Source organism: Micrasema longulum, unplaced genomic scaffold (genome assembly GCF_059751315.1).
Source record: "Micrasema longulum isolate JH-2025_06_02 unplaced genomic scaffold, ASM5975131v1 h1tg000034l, whole genome shotgun sequence".
NCBI classification, from domain to species: Eukaryota; Metazoa; Arthropoda; class Insecta; order Trichoptera; family Brachycentridae; genus Micrasema; species Micrasema longulum.
In genome coordinates, this window is record NW_028277241.1 from 151,669 (window position 1) to 171,355 (window position 19,687).

The 19,687-nt window shown below is 32.6% G+C and overlaps 2 protein-coding genes across 7 annotated transcripts in view; one reads left to right on the forward strand and one right to left on the reverse strand.

Annotated features, from left to right (window-relative positions):
- Positions 1-12,900, reverse strand: part of LOC148285443 (bromodomain-containing protein 2-like) — a 75,143-nt gene extending 62,243 nt beyond the window's left edge. The window contains exons 1-2 of one of the 6 annotated variants that reach the window (XM_088224853.1): positions 12,115-12,900; positions 2,233-2,339 (exon numbers count right to left, since the gene is read on the reverse strand). In XM_088224853.1, the coding sequence (XP_088080979.1) occupies positions 2,233-2,277 (45 nt within the window). In that variant the 5' untranslated portion in view covers positions 2,278-2,339; positions 12,115-12,900. Of the gene's footprint in view, positions 1-2,232; positions 2,340-6,509; positions 6,845-12,114 lie in introns of those variants that run through there. The other 5 variants (XM_088224834.1, XM_088224810.1, XM_088224826.1 and 2 more) reach the window with 5 other exon arrangements.
- Positions 12,901-14,616: 1,716 nt separating this feature from the next.
- LOC148285444 (ribosomal RNA small subunit methyltransferase NEP1) lies at positions 14,617-18,251 on the forward strand. Its single transcript, XM_088224761.1, has 3 exons — positions 14,617-14,908; positions 16,956-17,199; positions 17,852-18,251. Exons 1-3 carry the CDS (start codon positions 14,762-14,764, stop codon positions 18,172-18,174), a joined length of 714 nt encoding a protein of 237 aa, XP_088080887.1. The 5' UTR covers positions 14,617-14,761; the 3' UTR covers positions 18,175-18,251.
- The last annotated feature ends 1,436 nt before the right edge of the window (positions 18,252-19,687 follow it).

Genomic DNA, 19,687 nt, shown 5'->3' on the forward strand with positions numbered 1-19,687 from the left:
GGCAAAAAACGTCAATTTGAAAATATGCGGATTTGACTTGATGATGCAGTTTTGTAAAGTTTTTAACGTTCTACAAACTGGTAAAATACACTATACAAGTCATATTGAATTTCATATATCTGTAGTTTGAAAAATAAATTTAAGGTTAAGTCGAATATCGGGTATTTAATGCAGGCTAAAAGCTTTAAATAGCTTAATATTTACTTGATATAAAATTAAGAAACGGAAAAATTAAAAACATGTTCTTAAATGAGCACTTAACATCTTACTATATATTTAAATAAGATATAATAGAGTAAAATTGAAACAACAAATGCTTGAATTCTCAAAACAGGGATTTGAGAGTTTAAGTTTCTTGCCAGTATACCCATGAAATTATAATTGGAAACAAGAAACTTGAATCCCAAATGTCAATGCCCCATGTAGCTGTAAGGCGTGTTGGGATATTGTACAGCACCCTTGAGGTGATTTTCACAAAAATGGGGCTCTACAAATTATCCACAATAATAATAAGTAACTTCAAAATCAGCTTTTTGAGCTAACAACTCATCGTCAGTGGCGCTACAGCCCGTTGTGGGCCCTGGCCTCCTCCAGAATTTGTCTCCGTGCATCCCTGCACCCTGCGGATCTTCTCCAATTCGTCAGGCCATCTTAATTTTGGCCTGCCTCCGCTTCGTCTGCCCTCCGGAGTGGTATAAATAATATCTTTTGGGGTGCGGTTATCATTCGTTCTGCGCACATGGCCCGACCATTGTAATCTTCTTATTTTGATGAATTGTACAATGTCGGGTTCGCTATACAGCGCCTATAATTTGTGATTAAACCGTCTCATCCACACTTCATTTTGATTGACAGCGCCAAATATCTTCCTTAATATAAAGAGTTAACAACTAAAAACACATTTTGTATCCTCCTCGTGAATACCACAAAAAGACGAGTTGTGCATTATAATCATAATAATATTATCTGAATGCATCATAAAACATTTAAGTTTGTAAGTGAAAATTCTTGATGGAAGTTCATTGTAATTTATTATATAAATAAAACACGAGTGATACTTTAATCCACAAATTTGGAATATCCAGTAGGACGTAGAATTACTTAATGAACAGATAACACGTGTGCATTCTCCATTACTTTACCCATTGTAATATAATTTTACTAATGACTTTTTACCCTTTGTTTTTCAGAAATCATTATTTACAAAACCACACTCACGAAGGATGAGACACCAAAAATAAAATAAAATACTTAAACTCATTAAAATAGCATTATATCAATGCATTAGTTAACCCATAGAAAATTTGTTGATAATGATCCTTAAGATAAAAATAACTTTATTTAATACAATATTATTTTTGGTATGTGTATATATATTTACATATTTATACACACACAATTCTGGGTTTTATCCCAAGGGGGAGTAGGTATATTATTATTTATATCACTACAGAGATGGGTAGAATTTTTTGTTTCAAGATTATGGATATTCGAGCGTTTACAGGGCTTATGACCTGTCATAGGTTGGGTTCAAGTGGCCACTTTTATGTAGAATTCTACAACATTCCCCATTCCGCTTATTAGCGAATATCCATATCGACATATATACAAAAACCAAAAATGTCACCGATATGGATATTCGCTAATAAGCGGAATGGGGAATGTTGTAGAATTCTACATAAAAGTGGCCACTTGAACCCAACCTATGACAGGTCATAAGCCCTGTAAACGCTCGAATATCCATAATCTTGAAACAAAAAATTCTACCCATCTCTGTAGTGATATAAATAATAACTTTATTTAATTTACTTACATATAACTTTGAATTATGTATCCTTACCTCTGTTCTGTATAAATACATTTAACTTTTTAGTAAAGATATAAGTCTCGAAGATGTCGCGAAAGCGATGAAACCGGTCACTGGATATTCCAAATTTGTGGATTAAAGTATCACTCGTGTTTTATTTATATAATAAATGAATGCATCATGTCTATTTGTAGCATTCATGGAAGAAGATACGAAGAAGTGTTTTTGTGGTTAACTCAAAAATCTTGATTTTGAAGTTACCTAGTTGTGATAATTAATTACCCCATGATATGTGACACTGAAGGTCTCTGGGACAAGTTTTATATTCGATTAAGAGTTGGTTGAAGACGAAATCGAATTTAAAGTTCCATTTACAATAATACCCTTCCCTCCTCTAGGGGTAACGAAAGATCCACTGTACATACCTCAAAAGTAACGAGTGGCTCGTCGTATTCCTGACTGAGCGGCATCAGCTATCTGCAGCTGGTGCCCACTGCTTCACTGCCAACATAGTCTCCTCCCCCTCACGGACCTGTAACACACCACGCTGCGGTCACACACGGAACCAGAACATCATCGGACATGCGGAGCGGCGGAGGACGGATGCTATATTAATCCGTACCGAGCTACACCGGTCACAAGGGGGTGTACACTCCATATCCGCTTTGCCTACCCCATTATTATAAAAATATTAAAAGCTTTCGGAGTAGACCACTAAATTAATATCTATATACACTCGACTTATAATTTGAATAAATTGATCCAGAAAATATGTTAGCCATTGAAAACACCCTCCATTCAGGTTCAAGGATACGTTATAGAGGTCTCGTGGCCTCTTTACAGATCCACACATTTCAAAAAAACTTTTAAGCTATAATGGATGATTTAAAAAAAAAATTCTTTGTTCATAAAAGAGTGGTGTTTTTAGAATTCACATTTACTGATTTTATTGCCTCTATCACCATCTTACGGTTGGCAATAAATAAGAGACGTTAGGCTAAAGGAAGAGACTGTCAGCCATAATCAGCTTTGTAGAGCGCCGTCTCTGTCGCACGAGCCGACAAGGAGAATGACAAAGATGACACTCTACAAAGCCAAAGTTAGCCGATTATGGTTTACAGTCTCTTTCTTAAGCCCAATGTCTCTTATTTACCGCCGGCAACTGTAATTATCCTGCCGCGATAAATCTAATTTTCCCAATCGTGACTGTGATGGCGTATATTGGACAAGGAGAGGCAATTCTGATCGGGCAAACCCCTAACTTTAATATCGATACTTTCCTCGGCAAGGTGCCAGCACTTCACACAACTAAAGCAAGGAGGAGTTGAGCAACCTTCGCTCAAATTACTTCCACTACGTCCTTCACATCCAACCCCAGAAAAAACTAAAGGGACTGCACAACACATCAATTTATATATTTTTATTTGTGTATTGATTTTTGTTCTATAATTATATTTTATTTGTTTAAATCAATGTATAGGGGCAGTGGTTCTTAACCGGTGCTCCGCAAAATTATAAAAACCAAAATTTAATGTTGACCAAAATGATAGTATGGATGATTTTGTTGTTGTTTTCAAAATTATATCTGGTGTGCTAAAATGGCATATTTAGCCGATATTTTTGATTACTTGAATAGCGTCAATGCCAGCATTCAAGGTAAAAAGAATTTTTTGACATCCACTGACAAATTGACAGCCTTTTGGAAAAAATATTTTTTTTGGAAAAAACGCATTAAAAAAAAAAAAAAAATGAGTAGATATGTTTCCTTCGTTAAATGAAAACACTGCTGAGAAAATTATTTCATCAACAGATCGTACTCAAAAATAACTCTTGATGAATTTTGGATTTTTGTTCGAGACGAATACCTCTCTCCACAAGGGCACCGAAAATTTAATTACAATTTTCAACCTCATATTTGTGTGAGCTAGGTTTCTCGACATTTACCAATATTAAAACGAAGAAACGCGAAAGACTTAGCAATTTGGATGAAGAAATGAGAGTGGCTATATCAAATATTAGGCCTAATATTGCTGAAATTTGTAAAAGCCGGCAACAAGCTCAGGTGTCGCATTAAATAATGTTTGCCGCAATTCATTGGAGTATTTATGTTTTTTTTTAAATTAATGTAATTTTTAACTTGTCTGATTACAGATTTCATTAGAAATAATCAGTTTTATTTTTAATAAAAGTTATCTTTGTAAGTTTTTTGAATGTTTAGTTTTGGTGTACCGCGAATTTTCTTTACGATCAAAGGTGCTCTCTGACTCCAAAAAGGTTCAGAACTACTGGTGTAGGGTGTGGTGTTCTATCATATCTAATCTGCCTATCTTTACGGACAAATAGCTGTTTGAGGTAAGCAACAGGGACCCGCAACACCACAGTGCTACTCACACTCAACTACTCGAGTTAACTTGTGTACTCAACATTGCATAACACTTCTCACTTATCTTAAAGAACAATATGTTCGAATGGACTAAATGAAAGATGCCTTGCACTTTAATCGGGTACGGCGATAGAGAATGTCATAATACCTGTATGGAACTTGTTGGAAGCTTCGTGGCATGAAATACTCTTGGAATATGGATTGATCTAGATTTCGCACCTCTGATAAAATAACTTTCAAAAATTCTAAATTAAGTGTACAGAATCATTAAAAAAATCAGACAATAATTCTAGCTTTACAATTTAACCTCTTGATGCCTTTATGACACTCTTGGGGGTTATATACTGTAATTTTTGAAAAATTGTTTTCTTAATGTACATATGTACACGTACATAAAATTTCAAGTCAATGCGGCGTTTATTTTTGAAGTTACACGCATATTTGTAAAGACGTCTCAGAGCGTTTGAACGTAGGAGGCTAGAGCAGCAGCGCTTACCTAGAAAGCTGTCCCTTTTATTTACCTGCCTATTTAGAGCACGCGAGAGGGAAGAATGGTCCGCAGACAACACCAACTCGAGTTATTAGAAGCTGCTTAAGGGGCGGAGGGTGTATTATATGGCCCTGGACTCGATGTTAAGTGCTTTTGAAACATTAAATCCTTTTTAATGTTTCAAAAGCACTTTCAAAGCTAAACCGATCATTTTCAAATTTTATCACAAGCTTTTTAAGTATATTTTTTTTGTAATTAATCCAAGGTTTTTTCTTAACGATAAATATTTATTTTTTTATAATCAATGTAGGGCCAAAATTTTGTTTAAAAATTGTATTTTTTTTTTGAAAAGCCACCGTTTGTCAATAAAAAGTATTTTGCTTATTCCTTCGATTAATTACAAAATTATACATTATTTTAACGAAATCTGTTTGGTATTTTTATTTTAGATAATTCAGTCAAAAGATATCGTGGTCACCGCAAGGCGCCTTTTTTGAGAAGAGCCCCTGGAGATCGTCAGCTTTCAAAATTACTATTTTTACAAATAAATAATGTTAAAATATAGTTAAACGTTACCATAATATGCGTACAAATTTTTACATTAATACATTTAGGTCTTCTAAGGAAAAACTTTTCAAAAACAGTGATCATGGAAAGTAACCCCTCACTTTCTTATTCATGTTTATAAATATATACAACCTTCATATTTTCAATGCTTAAACCGTCAAAAAACACTGCGCACCCTTATAACTTTGCCGAGATTTTAATGTATATAGTCTTGGGTGAGAGATGACCACCATTACCAACATTTTACTTCAATAATAATAAATTAATAAACATAAAACTAGTGTTTTGAATAAGTCTTATCCAATGGAGACAATCAGAAGTCAAAAACACATGCCAGTATATAATATATTATATTAAAACAGAGCTTATTAACATATATATTTTGTAGATACACTTCTGAAAACTATATCCTTTGCTTCCTTAATACCATTGTACTCTGAGCAAATGGAGCAAAAAATGACAAAAGCTCAACAGGCCTCTACACTCGACCGATTCATGCGTATCTACAAAAGGAGTCTAAAATTACCTGACAGTACTAGTTTTTTTTCTATTTTTCTTATGCTGATATTTTGGAATTTATTGCAGCACAAATCATTTACCCTGGTGTTATTTCTTTCAAATTAGCTGGCCATTTTAAGTTCTGTTGTAATGGAAGGCGAAGGATTTATAATATTTTCCGATACGATAAAATTTCCTGTAAAAAAAACAGCTGACTGACATTTCCTTGTTTCGAAATCAGACAAAACTGAAACCTGACCCACTTTGGTAAAATTTCTGTGGATATTTGCACAGTTGGGTCATTTTACGCAGTTGCTAAATGAGAAATCCTACCGCACTACTACTAAATACTATACCGTACCGCAGTCAGATACGACTGGACAGGGTACCGCATTGCGTCTACTTTTGTAAATGCTTGTTTGATGTTTACCTGTTTGTCAAGTAATTTTACCTCATTTCAATATTTTTTTATATATATAATTATACTAGTCTCGTAAATCAAAACTTTTAGTCATATCCATACGTCCCTTTTTACTAAGATTGTCCGTTGACATTTAGGCAACTAATATAATATCGATTATATAAATAAAAGACGAGTGATATTTAAATCTACAAATTTTCAAAGAATCGCTCTTCTTTTATGTCCGTACCAAATTACTGAGAATTTTCACTAACAAACTTAAAAAGTAATCTTTGGAATTCCAATTTAGAACAATCCAAACTACTCCGTTAATAGTGATGCAAATATTTTGATTGTAACTAACCCTCGACACGTTTGTAGTTATGTCAGCTATATCTGTCGCAATTGTGTCTCATTTAGGAAATTACGGCTACAGCCTAAGAGACACCGAAGAACATAGTCGTGCTTTTGCCGCCGCCGGCCCCTCTGCCTGGAACCAATTGCCTTCAAACTTAAGAATCATCGACAGTCCCAGTCAGTTCAGATCCCAACTAAAATCCCACTTCTTTAGACTATCACACCCTCAATTTTAAATCTGGAAATATAATATATCCCTTTAGTATAGTTAGAATGTAAATTTAGGTATACAATTGTAAATCGCCCTTGAGGTGTTTTTTTACAAAAATGGCACTATGTAAATCAGCCAAATATTATTATTTTTATTATTATATTGTGTCCATATTAAAAACAGTGGGCAACAAAATTTCAATTCAATAATTTTAATGTAATAACAAAATCATTAAATTAATCGTAGATTTATTTGCGAATAATCACAATGACAGGCAGCGTTTGCTTTTGAAATAATTTGTAGTGTTTTTTTTTCTTTTGGATTTAGATTAATGTTTGTTTTATGTTTGAGAATATATTTTAACTTACTGTGGTGTTACTTGAGAAAACCTGTAATTAGGTTATTTGTAATTTGTTTTGTTTTTATATATTTGATAAATGTAGCTGTTGGTTATCCAAATAAAGAATAAAAATTTAAAAAGTGTCCCAGTTTGTTAGTCAAATGAAATTTACTTCAAACCGTCAACTATGGTCCAATCGCAAGTGAGATATCAAGAAAATATTTTTTTAAAGTTATGATGAGTCCATAACATGAGAGTATCCTATGAGAAAATGTCTTTGAAAAGTGTTTTGATTATTGAAATAATTTAATCGAACCGTTGAGACCTGGATTTTGCCAATACACTGGGCTGTCAATTTTTTTAAATGTTAAACTTTTAGCATTAGTTGCCGTATGATTGTTCTCCACTTTTTTAAAAATAGGTTTAAAATTTGACTTAGTCCCATCAATCAAATTAAATAAATTTATATTAACCCTTTTAGTGCCATTGTTTTTTACCCATTACCCAATTTTATAAAAAAAATAAAGAGAAAATTATGGAAATATATATTGTGAATATTGTGATGTTTGTTTATTGTATTGCGTATCTGGTGGTAGAGTATGTATGTGAATTAGGTCAAGGTAACATCGTTATTTTCGCAGTCCTGTACTTGCTCCGTGTCAGCAAAGTAATTTTTATCCTCACTATCACTTAAAATTGCATTACGCGGTGTGAGCGCACCACAATGCCACTCCCACTATCACTTTCTTCACAACTATTTTCGTATTCTGACATTTTAGGTTAAATTTTAATTTACTAGATCTTTTTATATTTTATTTGGTAATAATATAATAATTTTAACCTTATGTAATATGTAGAAAGTTTAAAAAAATAACGATGCGTGCAAGCGACCTTCCTCACCGCGCGCTAAACAGCAACTGATTTCGCGCGTGGCACTTTAAACGTGTATACACACGAGCGCGATGGCGCTCGTCGGCACTATAACGATTAAACCATATAAACGGTAAATAGAAAAAAACCTGTTATAAAAATACAATTTTGTTATTAGTGTTCCACGTTTTTTTTATTTTACGAGAATGATGTAAAACTCCCGTCGATGGGAAGAGTGCTCTCCCGAAACTGTAGTAGTGTTCTTGTGAAATAATAAAATCGTGTAAAACTAATAACAAAGTTTTATTTCTATAATAATTTAAAATGAAGTGTTACGAAGTGAATACCGATTCAATTAATAATAATAGAAAAAACCTTTAATAACTTTTATTGTAAGCAAATTAATAATTGATCACTTTCTTCTGCATTGTAAGATATTTTCTAAGAATAAATTTAGGTAGTATTTCTTACAATCAACTGTTTGTAGACACTACCAAAAGGTATTGTTAGTATGAGATAGCTATTTTGCTACTGGCCAACTGATAAGTCTGGGAGTCCTTTCCAAATTCCGTAAAATATTTGTGATTAGTCGATAATATTGTATCTTATAATGTCCTTTACATTGATAGTATGTATTATTCCAATTTTTATTTCACTTTTTTCTTCACAACTTTCATAGGAAAACATGTCATTTAATGTATTAATATTTGAGTTAAGATTCAAATTATTTCCAAATTTTATCTTGTCGACCTTGCTTTGATTCGAAATATTCACAAAAAATGCGTATCGACCAAGGTTTAAAAAAAACTAAAAAGAATTCCTTTATTATTAAATAAAATATAGCAAAAATACATTTCAAATATATTTTAGTTTTTAAATTATTCAAAGATATATATCATGGTCAAGACAACATTTGTAACTGTTTTATGGACATGACTTTTATAACTTTTTTATGGCACTCAGGGGATAAGATGAATTATTACATTACATTAATATTTTCAAAAGCAGTTTTAATGGGAGAAAATATAACTACCGTACATTCACGGAGACTGGACCGCTGTGCACGTGCAAACCACGAGCCCACTAAGTGATATCGCATGATTGGCCCATTTCACACCGCAGCGAGAATCAACACGGCATGATAAAATACAATGCGGTGGATCGATATTTATTGTTTTACAATTATTTATTTATTTAATGCCTGGCAAATGCAATAACCAGTACACCATGAGACCGACTAATCTCCGGTCGATTTCCTTTTGCAGGATTTTTACCTGAGAGTACTCGCTAAATTTAAATAATGATTTTGATAAAATTATTATTTAAATCTCTTTTGTTAAGTTTTACTGTATTATTTGAATCGGGTTGTTGTCCCATGGCTAGTGTTGCGGACTTACAGATCAGAGGTCCGAGGTTCGAACCCCACTCTACCCCAACTTGATTTCCATATTCTAATAGTGAGTTACTTACAACTCGTTAAAACTAGTCTTCAAAATTGAAATATTTGGGTAAATTATAAGGACGCTGATATTAAAATATATATATATATATATTAACCGGGGCGTTTTTATTGTCATTTTAATTTTTGGTAGCATATGCATGATCGTTGAATGCAGCCTTGCTATACAGAGACAAACTCCGTAACTATGGATACGTTTTCGTATCACTACTTTGAAAATATTTTACTCTATAGGGCGCGTCTAAATACCAATATTATGATAGATGTCATGTTTTCATCGGCATTTAATTGAAAATGCACGATCTTTCTAACCATTTGTTCATCATTCGTGCGTTTACTATTATAGTCGAAAACAACTATCGGATCCACCAGCAATCCTCCATTTGGGCCATTTATCACTATGGCTAATGAAACATTTAATTTTTATAAAAGATCGTACTGTAATAGAATTAGCATTTTAAAGTAAAAATAAAGACCTCCCCTTCATCGGGGCAATTTGAACGCGGATATTTATCATACAATATTTTTATCGATATGATTTATTTATTAATTCACAAGTTCTTTATTAAAAAAAAAATATATGTATTTATATTTAATAAAAAGTTTTTGATATTTTTTTTAATTTTCGCCGGGCACATCGATGATGATTGAAAAAAACTTTATTTTTATTTCAAAATTCACTTACTGAATTTTTATTATTATTTTGGATAACTTACAGTAAAGCGCCTTTTTAATGAAATTAGCCGAAGTACTGCATTCTTTTAAGTGGTGATTTTGAACTAATTTTAAGAATAATTAAAGCCAAAATCTGCTATACTGCTCAGTCCAGTAGTTCGGTGGAACACCAAGGGCCTTACTTAGGAATTGGGTATAAAGAAGCTTGAAAATAGTGGTAGAATAATGATGGTATAGCAAAAAGTCTTACTTATAAACTTCGCATAGAGTTAAACTCGGTTTAAATCTGGGATAGCGACCATAGAAACTTATACCTGCACATTATGTGGTATGACGCTGGAATAAGCATGTGATTTGTCAAGTCATATTTTTCGGTAATCAAAATGGATAGTTTATCAGTTTTTTTTTTCAATTCTAAACAAGTCCTGCGACCTTCTCAATACGATTAAAGTGATTTTTAATAATTTGTTTTAATAATATCTGAAATTTTTGTATTTTTAATTAATTGTGATAAAAAAGGTAACACGAATAAAGTAAAGAGCTCATTTTTACCTTCTTTTCTTCCCAATTTTGATTTATTTTTCTAAAGGTTTTCTCCGTGTTCACCATTACACTGACAGTAGTCTCGATTTGACTGAGATTTGTTTGATGCTGTTATAAAAGTTACTGCGCACGCGCACATATTCAGTGTTGACTGTTTAAAAAATGAAGCGTGTAATAACCTGTGAATTGTTATTCCAGGTAATAAATATTTTTATAAGTAAGCTTTTTTTATATCGGTTATAAATAGTTAAACCGGGTTTAGTTATTTCTTATTGTAAACCTGGTATAAGGAAATCTAATAAGTAAGGCCCCAAATGTTTATTTATTTTAGTAGCTCCGCTTCCAAAGTTCAGTTTGGAAAGTTAGGAGATTTACTTGTGGTATTTTCCTTTACCGTACTAATGTATGCGAGTCGTTAATCTTAAACTCTCGGGTCATATTCTGCTAAGATTTCACAAAAGGGTTTGGTTTATGAACAAATTCATAGATAAATAAAAAAACATTAAGTTTCATATAAACACTAGTTTAATACAAATTTAAGTAACGATATCAAGAATACAGTAAAATATACTTTATAATGTGTAATATACATAAAAATTATCAAATATCTGTAAATAAATAAGAATAAAAATGATTAGTTGACATTTATAAAATCCGATACAATTTTTCAAAGAGGAAAAAATATTTTTAGATCTGTAAATGTGAATATTGCGGCATATATGTGGAGAATAATTACAACTGTTTACATGAGTATGTGGGGTGGAAATTCGGAGTAATGTGGTGGGTGGAGACTATCTGCCCATATTATATAGTATGGCATGGCCTAGAAATATCTGCAACAGATGTATGGAGGGAAAATCAACAAGGTTATATGCATTATCGGAATAGCGAGAGCCGCTCCGTGTGACGGGCAAGGCATGTGACATCGAACAGCGGCCGCGAGTGCCGAACGGCGACTCTGGAAGACCTTCCATGGCCGAACGGAAAACCCTACGGGTACGGGAGTACGAGATGTGTGGGTGTGCCTCGGAACAAGCGGCGGCCTGAATGCTACCGATATTCTAAAGTATACGCTGATATCGGCGACTCCGATACGATTATTAAAGCAGACTGAATGATCTAACTCACCCGCCGAAACGATCGTCCCTAAACTGCGCTCGGTTGTTCGGACAACGCGAAAAACCCAAACCCCAAACGGTCAATTCGGCGGTTACAAAAAGTATCGCGTACGGAGTCACACGGAACGAGAACGCGGGAAAAACTATCTCCGAGTATAAAATACACCATTTTACACATTTTTTACAAGAATGACATGGAATAACGCTGAGACTGTTGTAGAGAAGGACGAGAAAGAATTAGGCAGCTTTTTAACCCAATATGGCGGGCCAACAAGCGCTAAAAATACAAGGTTTGCATGCAAACATCTTGAATTTTTGACAATTCAGCCCTTCCCGGAGTAATTAAATAACTTTAAATGATAAATAATAGTATCAAAATACTTCTGCACTAATTACCTGTTTTCCGAAGGGGAATAATCTGCATAAAAACTAGAAAAAACACGGAGTCACAACACAGGTCACTTTACGTGTCTAGCCGAGACGGGCTTCAGAGATGGCGGACGTATAAAACCAGCGTCCTGAGGAAATTGTCTCAAAAATCACCCCTAATTCGATACAATCGAAATAATATATAAAAATACTTCATTTATTCATAAAAAACGTTTCGCGAGTATTTTTACGACAGGATGACGGATGAAAACAGATATTTTGACGGATTATCGAGTCTACCCGGACCGCCGAAAACAAAAGGGCAAATGGCGACGAGACAATGGTGCCGCCTTACGGCGACTTCACATACTAAAGAAGCATCAAAAAATTTAAATGACAGCAAATTGTTGAAAATTTACCAAAAACACCGTTTTTATTATTATTTCACTGGCATTGTAAACATTTGAAATCATGAAACATCATCACAAATACGGATTAACAAAACAGAATAACATTTTAACTCGAATATCGACCACACAAATCTGGCATATTTTTCATCATCAATAGCGTCGTTTGAGACGATCCAAGATCTTTGTTAACACGAATTTCCATGATTAATGTTTTTTTGTGAACCACATTCGTGTAATTGAATAAAACGAATAGTATTTCATCGGTAAACTTAGATATTCATTATGTTACGTTAATTATGTCTTTGAGCGTTTAATACAAAAAATAACGTTTGCGATTTGGAGCCATCTAAAACTGAGAAGAGTCTTATAATTGGGGATACCATATAGATTTATTTACAAACAACTTTCTTTACAAATAAAAAAATATAATAGTTTATACCATGCACTTGTGTTTTGTTTGAGTATTATTTATGTATGTCCGTCATTATTCTGGAAAAATATTCTTAAAACAAAATTGAAAATTGAATCGCCATGAATGTTTTGTTTTTCAACAAATAAAAAAGCAAAGCGAGTATTATTATGAAAAAGATTTATAAACATTCGGTAAAAAATAAATATTCCAACATTCCAAAAATACAAGGCTATTTGTTTGAATGACATAATATAACAAGATTTTCTTTCAAATCCTAAATTTTTTTCAATATTTTGTTTCACGCTTAAATGTTTTGAATTTTAATTTACCACAAGTTGTACCTTGAATCTTTTATGATGTTGTCATAAAAACCTTAAAATTGATTTATTTCAATAAAATATAGTAAACATGAACAAAATAATAATTAAAAATAAATTCTAGTCATATTGTCATAATATATTTATTTATTTTGTAGTAACAAAGAGGACCTGCGATTCTTGATAACAACAGACTATGATGTATGTAAAGGGAGTGATTTTCAGAAGAATAAATCGGATGTAATGGTTTTCGAAAGAAATGAAAGTATGACTAAATGTGAGATCATCGTGAATGGGCTTATTCAAAAACATGTACAGAATGTTGATAAATGCAGAAATCGAGGAACACCGAGAAAGACATCATATAGCCAAATTTAATAAATTATTGATGACTGGATTTGGCCAAAGAGCTAAGTGATGTTTTTATTTATAAGTTTTTCTAGCATAAATGTTAAAAACAATTTTTTTTTTTAATACGTTATATGGAGTATGATAAAAAAATGTGTCCCTCTGCACGTTCTTTATGATTATTAAATATGTATACACTTCGTAAAATAAAATAATAAAATGTTCCCTCATTGCCATCCCTTGGCATGGCAGAGAGGGCACATTATTTTTAATTTAAAAAACGTAAAAATTGTAAAAGAATAAATGCTTGAAGAAAGACTTGTCAAAATTTGGAATAATCGACGCCCATATACGAATTAAGAGGTAGCAATGTCCATATGCAGACATAGAGTGTAGTGTTCTATCCACAAAAAAATCAAGGAAAAGGGAGACACCTTTGTGTCTAAAAAATAAACTAAATGAAGTACAGAGGTGAAAAATAAATACAATGAAAAACAATCTGCCTCGAAGTGTTAATGGTCAAGAGGTCTCGGGTTACCGTGCAAGAAGTCTCGGGTTCGATTTCCTACATAGTTGACATAAAATATTTATTTTAAGAGGGTGTTTTTATCCTAGAATATTTCGTAGTCCCTAGACTGGGTAACTGAAGCGTGAGACTGATCATCTTACCTCCAAGTAACAAAAATGCTCAAGGTGCGCTGCGATTGGTATTCCAATGTAGTGCCCTACGCACCATTAGGTGTGGAAAGGGAAGTATGATGATGAAAAAACAATATAAAATAATTACGATTAGAAATAAAATGACTTTATAGAACAATGAATTTCATTGAAATTTATTTTGTAAATTCTTATTATAGATTCAATTATCGCTAAACTTTTACTCAATTTTACACCATTTCAAGAAATATAATGGTAGTTATATTTATAACAAAGTTTATTATTTTATTTTACGAATAAAAAATTGCCGAAAGAAAAAATGTTTCCCTCCAATTTTTGTTTCGTCAGTGATGCATGGCAGTGAGTATTTTTCAAAGAGAAAAATAACCATAGACATTTATTGTATTTTATTTTCACTTGACATTTTGTTATATAGAAGTTTTTTATTTCAATTTGTCAATCATTTTTCTCACGTGTTGCCGCTTGTCATTTTCTATAAATACGGATAAATAGTTTTATTTATATTAAAAATGGGAAAAAAGCGGAAGATTGAAGATGAAACAAAGGACGATAATGAATTCGAACCAGCGCCAAGACATTTGGTGGTTAAACATGTCAAAAATCAAGAAAAGCGGTTAATTTTAGTACTCGAAGGAGCGCAACTGGAAAGTGTTAAGGTAAATCTTATCGTTTCGATACTTTTATTTGTTATTGCATTCAAATAACATTATTTTTATTCCGGCGCATTTCATTGAATGTCAACAATTGGTTAATTCGCCCAAAAGATCTCATTTCTAAAACACTCCTCTTACTTTCATCGAATCCAACTTACCTGGGATTATCCGAAAAAGATACTTAATTTTACTTTTTAGATAAAATTGAAGAAAAATGTTTACTTCCTAGTGAGATTCGCGTCCAGGAGGGTGCGCTCTATATTCCACAACACTACATTAATTTTGTATGCAATATATTTAAGAAATAGGTGTTGCAGTCAGAGCGGTACCTACCATAGGTTCCAGGGGCGAACCATGTTTAGAAGCGATTATGCGCAGCTTACCATCATATTTGACTGACCATAATAATGTTTTAAGTAACTTTATTTACAGAAAAACAAATAAATAATGACTATTTATTTAAAATCGTTTCCACCGTTTGTATTTTTATCTTAATGTAAATAATAATATTAATAAAGCGCGCCCAGCGCCTGCTGTGAGCAAAGAAACTAGCCGATTATTCCAGCTTATTTTTTCACACAAATATACACTATATTTTGAATGTCTTAACCCCAGTGCGGGTTTTTTCTCCTAGATTAAACTCGCAGATTACACAAATTATTTAAAGATTCTTGTTTTGGAAAACAGTATTTATAACATTATTTCTTAAGGGCTATTTTTCTTTGAGATGGTACTTTTGACATAAGACCATAATTACTTTCATGCGTTATATTTCAGGACATATGGCACTCGACGCGGCTGTTCTTAGCACTATTAATTTCTAGAACAATTCGGCCAGTTGACATTTCAATTGAATACCTAATATTGACTGGATTCATAGTTCTAATTTTTATTTATTTTTTAATGATTAATGTATTTAAGTAATAGATAATATATCAAGAAGTTATGTGGTTTGAGTTGATTTCATGGATGAGAGTGGTTGTATCACACAGAACCTCAGAAAAATATCATTTTATAGTATAATATATTACTAACATTATATTATGTACCTTCTATGTAGGTACAAATGTATGATATTTTTTTATAGCTTACCTGTAAATAAAATTACCAAACGCCAATGATAGGTTCTGTTGGCACAAAGAACATGGACACTTGTTTACAAGGGAGGAAAGAATAAAATGCTCCTATCAAATTACAAACGTGTATATTCCCGTCCCTTTTCACTAAGTGACGATGAATTTATATGAACCTGACATTGCAGTGCCCACACTACAGTACCTACCTGTACGTTAGGGTGGGCCGATACTATTTTTTTCCGAATTTCGAAATGAAAGGCGTCTAAAAAGTTGCCTTTTGGATTACTTGGAATGAAAAAAATTTCAAAAAAAATATTCTTTACTACTTTTGGTCCTCAACCAGAGCTTGAAGTTTTCGAAAAAGTCGATTTTTTGCACTAAACTGGCTGTCATTTCGTATTTAGGTAAGAAAATCAGTCCAATTAAATTTTATAATGTGCATTAAACCTTATTAAATAAGCATCTTAAGGGCGTGAGTTGCACTTTGTTTTGTGATAAATGGGTAGCATTGTTTTAATGAGCCATTGTTTTCGTCAATATTAGCCAGGCGTTCAACGGAATCAGTTCCATGGAGTGTAAACATTTGCATTTCGGTAGTTGTAAAACGTGTTCGAATTTGTAATGAGATTAAGTTATATCTTTGCTAACAAAAAAATAATTTTATCAATATAGATAAATTACAAAATGTTCAGACACTGATAAACTTCAAACCTTGGTTGAGGGCCAAAAGAAGTATGAAATATTTTTTAAAATAATTTTTACGTTCAATGTGATTCGAAACGCAACTTTTTAGACCCCTTTCACTTTGGTGTCTAAAAAAATAAAAAACTTCATACATCAGCGGCCCACTCTACTGTACATTACTCATTTACTCGTTACTTGGTAGGTTAGAAGATATTAGTCCATAGCGATAAACCTGCCAATTTTACCTATTCTATTAAAAATAGTTTTAAATAGGTAAATCAATATTGCAGGTCGGAAAAAACTTCGAGTTGTTGAACTGTGACGACCATGCAAATATCCTCAAGAAAAACGGTCGGGATCCCGGATCGTGTCGGCCAGACATTACTCACCAGTGTCTTCTCATGCTTATGGACTCCCCCCTGAACCGGGCTGGTCTCCTACAGGTCTATATCCACACAGAGAAGAATGTTCTCATTGAAATCAACCCTCAAACGAGGATTCCCAGAACGTTCAAAAGGTTTTCCGGACTAATGGGTAAGAAAAATATTACTACCCATTCATACAACAAATGCAGATACGCTGCAATAAGAATGCCAATGCAGTGCCCTATGCACCACTAAGTTGAATCGGGTTATGATCCCGTGGTTTGAATCCCACTCTACCCCAACTTGATTCCCATTTTCTAATAGTGAGTTATTTGCAACTCGTTGAAAATGGCCCTCAAAATTAAATATTTGGGTAAATAATAAGAACGCAAATATTTATTTTTTGTGAAAAAAAAAAGTATAGACGAGGAAACCATGATGATATAGGAACACAAGCAAAATCTGCTTGCCTATAATTCAATAATAATAATTGTAAATTACATCCATTTTATCATATTTAATTTTAAATCAATCGATCCTCAAAATAGTATTTAAAAAAGAAGAAAATCGCAGGGAAAAAAGAACAGTTAATACTAATTAAATACCTTGTTTTGAAAACAGCAATTTAAATTTTGATTTTATGATTCTCTATCCATGCAATAGTTTTTTTTTTTTTTTAATTCTGAAATAATATATGCTCCTAAAATGAAAAAATTGTGAATGTTCAATTCACAACTTGCTTCCTGGGAAGCAAGTTTTATCTGCATACACAAAATTGATTGTCTTTTATTATAAATGTTATTTTTCTTTTGTCCTTTCAGTACAATTGCTGCACAAATTCTCAATCCGCGCAACAGATGGCTCACTGAAGCTTTTAAAAGTAATAGCAAATCCGATCACGAAACATTTCCCCGTCGGAGTTAAGAAAATTACAATGTCCTACAGCGCCAAGGAAGTCGTCAACGCGAAAGAAATAGTTCCCAAAGACGAACCCGTCGTCGTGGTAGTTGGAGCTATGGCGCACGGCAAAGTAGAAGTCGACTATTCGGAAGAGCTTTTCTCCATAAGTAACTATCCTCTGTCGGGGGCGCTGGCATGTACGAAGCTGTGTTCTGCCTTCGAAGAAACCTGGGGCGTGTTTTAAACAACAGATACATAATTAATTATTTATTTATAGGATGTGGCATTTATTATATTTAACAATAAAAATTTTACATTGTTTTTTTTTCATTTTTAATCTTTAACCTTCTGAAGCTGTTATATTATTAAGTTGTAAAACAATGAGGAAGTTAAGCACTGCGGAAAATTGGATGTAAAAAAAGTTTTTTTACATATAAAAATTACAGTATTAATTTTTTTTTATTTTTCCATACATATATTATTATATAATAGAAATATAGTTACAAAAATACACTTTAGAAAAATACATCTTAAAATTATTAAGCTATAACATGAATTGGAAAAAATGCCTACAGATACTTCAGCGTCTTGAGCGTGGGCCATTCCTGTTTTAATTATTAAAAAGTTTATAGCATACAAATATGGTACGACATGACCATGAAAAGAAAAACCAAATTAACAAATATGCTGATATTACGAAAACCTGATTTATTTGCATTTATTATTATTTTTTTTTTTTTTTAAAGAATGTATCTGTTCCTTCCGTGCTAATCCAAGACCTCAAACCTACTTTAAACAGTACCAGTGATTTAATGTTTTGTAGTTCCTTAGAAGATTAAAGGATCTCGGACCAACATGTAAGGAGTGCCTCTGTGCGAACTTAGTTCTGCATCCTGGAACTGACAGTACACTATCGGATCTATTACTAATACAATTTAAATTATTACTAAACAATTCCCTATTCAAGTAAACATATTTCAGGCACTGAAATAAATATAATTTTCTAAAAAACTAAGGAGTCTACTCTCTACGTATAATTAATTACTAGAAAACAGTCAATGTTTTTTGTAAATTATTTTAATTATATTTTTCTGAGCAATTTCTATTGAGCGACTATGCGCGTCCAAGACTTGTAGACCACCATTATACTGCAAAGATTCTCAAAAATGTATAAAAAAATTATTTTTTTTAACTATGTCCAAGTTCTGATGAATCAACCAAGATAGAGTGTTGTGATAGATTTCTGGATATATAGATTATATGCCCAATGCTCACGGGGCATGTTAGAACTTAAATATGCATACTTATAAATAATAAAATTGTAAAAACAACCACTTTAGAAAATGGGAAACAAGTTGTGGTAGAGCAGGGTGTGAACTATGGAATTCCTGATTCGGAGTCCACAATACTACCCACAGGACCACAAACCTTGTAACGTTATAATAACAAAACAAAAAAAGGCAATTAACTGTGCTGGACTTGTTTGTTCGTTTGCAATGTGATTCCAATTCGCTGTATTATTTCAAAGGCAATAAAAAAGTTATCTTAGAGTTAATTTTGTGGTTTCTTTCAAAATGTTGCCTTAATTTGATAGTTAATTTAATTATGCATAATTAACACCTGGCACTCATTAATACGGATAGTTGGAGTTTTACTGTGTTGGTAAGATTCTTCAGGGTTATACAAAATAAATTCTTTCCAACTAACAAAAGAGCAATTTATTTATTATATATTTTGTTTTCTTTTGTTAAGGAAAC